We start from the raw sequence: 4070 nt of genomic DNA, 5'->3' as shown, positions 1-4070 counted from the left end.
ACACACACACACACACACACACACACACACACACACACACACACACACACACACACACACACACACACAGGCCATTCACTCATTCATACCCACCCACTTACAAAGTCACAGATGCACACATATCGATCCCCTCTCGATAGTGCAGGCGAGCATGTCACATATGTGACACGAGCACCTAACTGCTGGACAAAACCCTCAATGTCTGAGGTGCAGATAAAATTGAGGGGTAGAAAATATCATTTTCAAATATTCTGTGCTGCTGGTATGCTCAAATACTGTGTGAAGCTAGATACCACTAACAACTAGAGCTTATTTAATTTTTATTTATTTTTTTTTATTTTAATCAGGTCAAAATTTCAAGAAAAATTTCAAGAAATTTTTTGAATAATGTATCAAGTGAAAGAGAGCTTTTTTCAATACGACATCCTGTGATGTCACAGCGATGCCATAACAGGCAGCATGTTGTAATAAAAACATCATAAGACATAGAAGTTTTAGTAAAGCCTTTGCCCTTTGGGGGGAGTTGCACTCTCTGAGTGCTCTTCCTGTCAACAGTATTCTCAAATATGCAAGAGCAGATAAGAAGCAATTGACTCAACACTGTAAAAATTAGTAATTAGCTATGATAAAAGTCAGAAAAATGTAAAAGTGAGAAAATGACCCAAGGACAGTCATGATTCATTCACATACTGATGACTGATGAACACTGCTCAGCCCTGCTTGTACCCGCAGGCACCTGTTTACAGCTTACCTGAGGATGGCTGGTTTGGTACGAGTCTGGGAAGCCCTATTACTCTCCTGTGCCTGAAGTGGGTCTTTGGAAACATCTTTACAGATGTTTCTAGCAGTGAAGGTCAGCCACAGCATGGTAGACAGAGAAGCATAGTGGAGCACAATGCCAACCTAACACAGGTTGAAATAGACATCATAAAAATTGAGTGAACTGGAGTAAGTTTAAGAGTGTAGTTGGGAATCATCATAGAACAAAAATGCACCCTATTAGGTGTTCAATGTGCTGCACACTGAACAGTTCCAATGTCTAAGGACTGAATAAATTAAAAGCTCCAAAACCAGAATCACATTGTGCGTGCACTGAGCTTCAGTCATATTGTGATTATAATTAATTCATGATTCACTTTGGTGATAAAACAGCAAAACGGTGCAGAAGCAGAACCTTTGAAGGTTTGAAACATATGATCTAAAAATAACTTTGTTTATGTGTGTGTGCCGTTAAATGGGAGGCATTGTTATATCAGCTACAATCTTTTAAATTATGCTACTTATTCAAAAAAAGTTACATTCATATTGAATGTAAAAAATATTCAGTACCAGAGGTGGAACTATAAAGCCGCCCTTTTATTGTATCTTTCAACCATAAAAGTTTTGGAGAGATGATCGTAACACTTGGCAAGCTACAGCCAATGTGTCTATTTTTCCATAAAACCATCCCTGAGGTTTATAGAACAGGTGTGCCTTCCTATCAGCTCCAAGTACAGTAACGCAAAAACCAGTACAATTATTTTCATTACATCCACGTTATACAGAAGAGCATCTCTGAACACAGGAGATTTACATTACGGTTGTGTAGCCAAGAAGTCTGCAGCAACTGTGTATTGCTGACATGTCTATGGAGACCAATATTTCTGAGGAATAATTACAGTACTTTGTGAAATCATGAAGAATTAAGGAAGTTCCCAGGGTAAAATGGGGATCCAAGCCAGTGCTAGCAATGTGTACCTAACAAAGTGAAGTGTTTACATTTAACCTGACTTTAACCGACTAGAGGGCTTTTCATGTTATACTCAGTCACACAATTTGGAAGCCAGTCTAATATAAAATAACCAATATCTTCAGATTCAAAAAATAATAAAAGCTAACATTCTTTTAAGAGTTAAGTGCCCTTAACAGAACTTTGAAACATCACCACAGTAAGAAACCAAGAACACAACACTTACAATCTGACACACAAAAGGTAAGTTGATTTGATTGATTCCACCAGCAAAAATACCAAATGTCAGTCCTGTGTGAAAGAGGAAGTTGAGGAGTGTGTGCCAGCCATTCCTGCTGATTCTGATCACACTGTAAACAAGGAGAAAAGTTAAACATCAGAAAGATAGTGTCTTAGCTTAAATTAGGTAGAAGGTTGTGGGAATGAACACAGGAGTCACACTGTCACCTTTGGACTATAATTTAGAAGTATTAAAGTATTAAATCCACATATAAAAGAATATGTTGACTAAGGCTTCAGTCTCACAGGTCTGAAGACCGGTCAGTGAGCACCACATAACATCTGGTCAATAGGGAAAAATGTATTTTCTTCTTTGCTGACTGTCATTAGGAGAAATCAATCACAAAACATTGTACTAAACAGCACCTTTTCATTGCTTTGGCTGCTTGCAGACTGCATCAAAGACCATTTTATATCTCAAGTTCTCAGTTTTATTAGTAAATCTGGTCCTTCAACATTCTGTACCAGCACAAAACCCTCTTTAGGTATTAAGAGACTGTACTGTTGGGATTTATTGTGTTAAAGATGAACTGAATGGTGTCAGTTAGAGTTTTTTTTTTTATGTATTTATTTTTTGACCTGGGACAAAATTTGGGGAAGAAAAAATAACATGTGCATAATATTATAAGTAAACACATGCAATAGTAAGAAACAACATAAAAAGTTTTTTGATTTTTTGATATTGGTAACTGACCTGGGACATGACATTTTAAGTAATTTAGCGCTTTAGTGCTAAAAAAAAAGAAAAAAGAAAAATCTGTAATTATTGTAATGAATAAATTTTTTTGACACATATAATTGCTTTCTATGGGAGAAAAATATTAATTGTGTAACACAAGTTTTTAGAATTAGGTAATGGCACATGTTTATATAAAATAAAGTCATTTCTGTCATGAGGACAGAACCAAATGCACCAAATACTAGTTTTATAAACCAAACGTGTTTGTAATAAATTTCTCCTTTGTAACAGGATGGGCTGTGCAGTTCATTCATAAAATAACTCAATATCTCTAAAAGTCCCTATCAATTTCTAATGGAAAAATCCAGCCTTGTATCAGAGCAGATGGATTGTCCTTCAGCTTCAGCTCCTTGATCTTAATTGATATGCTGTTTTTGCAGAGCAACACAAAAGTTTTGGGAGGTTTAAATTGAAGTGGACAGTTCTACTTTGTACTTGAAACCTGTCTGCTTCTGCACATTCATTCTGGATGAAGGTGGGTGTTTTTAACAGACACGAGATGAGGATAAAGAAACATTATGAGATATACAGACACCTTTATGATATAAAGTCACAACATACATATAGGCATGTGAATATTTTGTGCAATGAAAAGTGTGAAATTATCTTGTAATAAGGTCTCACCTGTGGTGGACAATGTAAGTCATGATGGAGGCAAGCAGACAGAGCAGCATAACTGCGGTGCAGGCATACACCACTGGATGTAGGTAATCCCCGGGGTATGGGGGGAAGGATAGCACTCTCTTTAGATCCTGAAAAAGAAGTGCACAATCTATGTTTTGTCAAAGATGGCAAAAAAAGTTAAATTGCTTCTGTTTTGCACATACTAAGTGAGAGTGACGTTACATAAAAAGTATCCTTTGAATAGGAAGGTGCTGAATGTTTTATTCAGTATCACCCTATCAGCATATTAAAGGACCTTGAAGAAAAAGGATCTTCTACAACAGTTGAACTGGACATGTGTGTGCTTAATAAACTGGCAAATTACAGCAGGATTTTCCTATCCTCGGTCAGAAGGCACAGGTGACTTATATGATGAAAGAGAGGGTCCACAGCAATGAGAATTAGGGTTCTTTTAATCCAAACATCTCCAGAAGTGAATTCGTGTGAGTATATGTATATGTGTGTGTGGTTCTGTAAAATAACAGAAATTACAATTAGCAAACAATTAAAGTCAACCAAACTGGTCTAAATAATACAGAAAGGGTTGAACAGAAATGACTAAACGCCACCCCCTGGTGGACACAAATGGGCTGCTGCACAGGGATAGACTCCATCTTTACTTTGGGCAGCTCAGTTCACAAGGGTAGCGCCATTTTGGTC

General features: G+C 37.0%; 1 protein-coding gene across 1 annotated transcript in view; it reads right to left on the bottom strand.

The window, feature by feature from the left end:
* Positions 1-4070, bottom strand: part of adgra1a (adhesion G protein-coupled receptor A1a) — a 35391-nt gene that overhangs the window by 7891 nt on the left and 23430 nt on the right. Inside the window, exons 3-5 of the mRNA XM_005749528.2 lie at positions 3372-3499; positions 1956-2079; positions 752-903 (exon numbers count right to left, since the gene is read on the bottom strand). Of these exons, the coding sequence (XP_005749585.1) occupies positions 752-903; positions 1956-2079; positions 3372-3499 (404 nt within the window). The remainder of the gene's footprint in view (positions 1-751; positions 904-1955; positions 2080-3371; positions 3500-4070) is intronic.

The sequence above is a fragment of the Pundamilia nyererei genome, unplaced genomic scaffold (genome assembly GCF_000239375.1).
Source record: "Pundamilia nyererei isolate P.nyererei 1_Seehausen unplaced genomic scaffold, PunNye1.0 scaffold00248, whole genome shotgun sequence".
Lineage (NCBI taxonomy): Eukaryota > Metazoa > Chordata > Actinopteri > Cichliformes > Cichlidae > Pundamilia > Pundamilia nyererei.
Note: the sequence above shows the minus strand (reverse complement) of the source record. Positions and strands in the feature narration are given on the sequence as shown.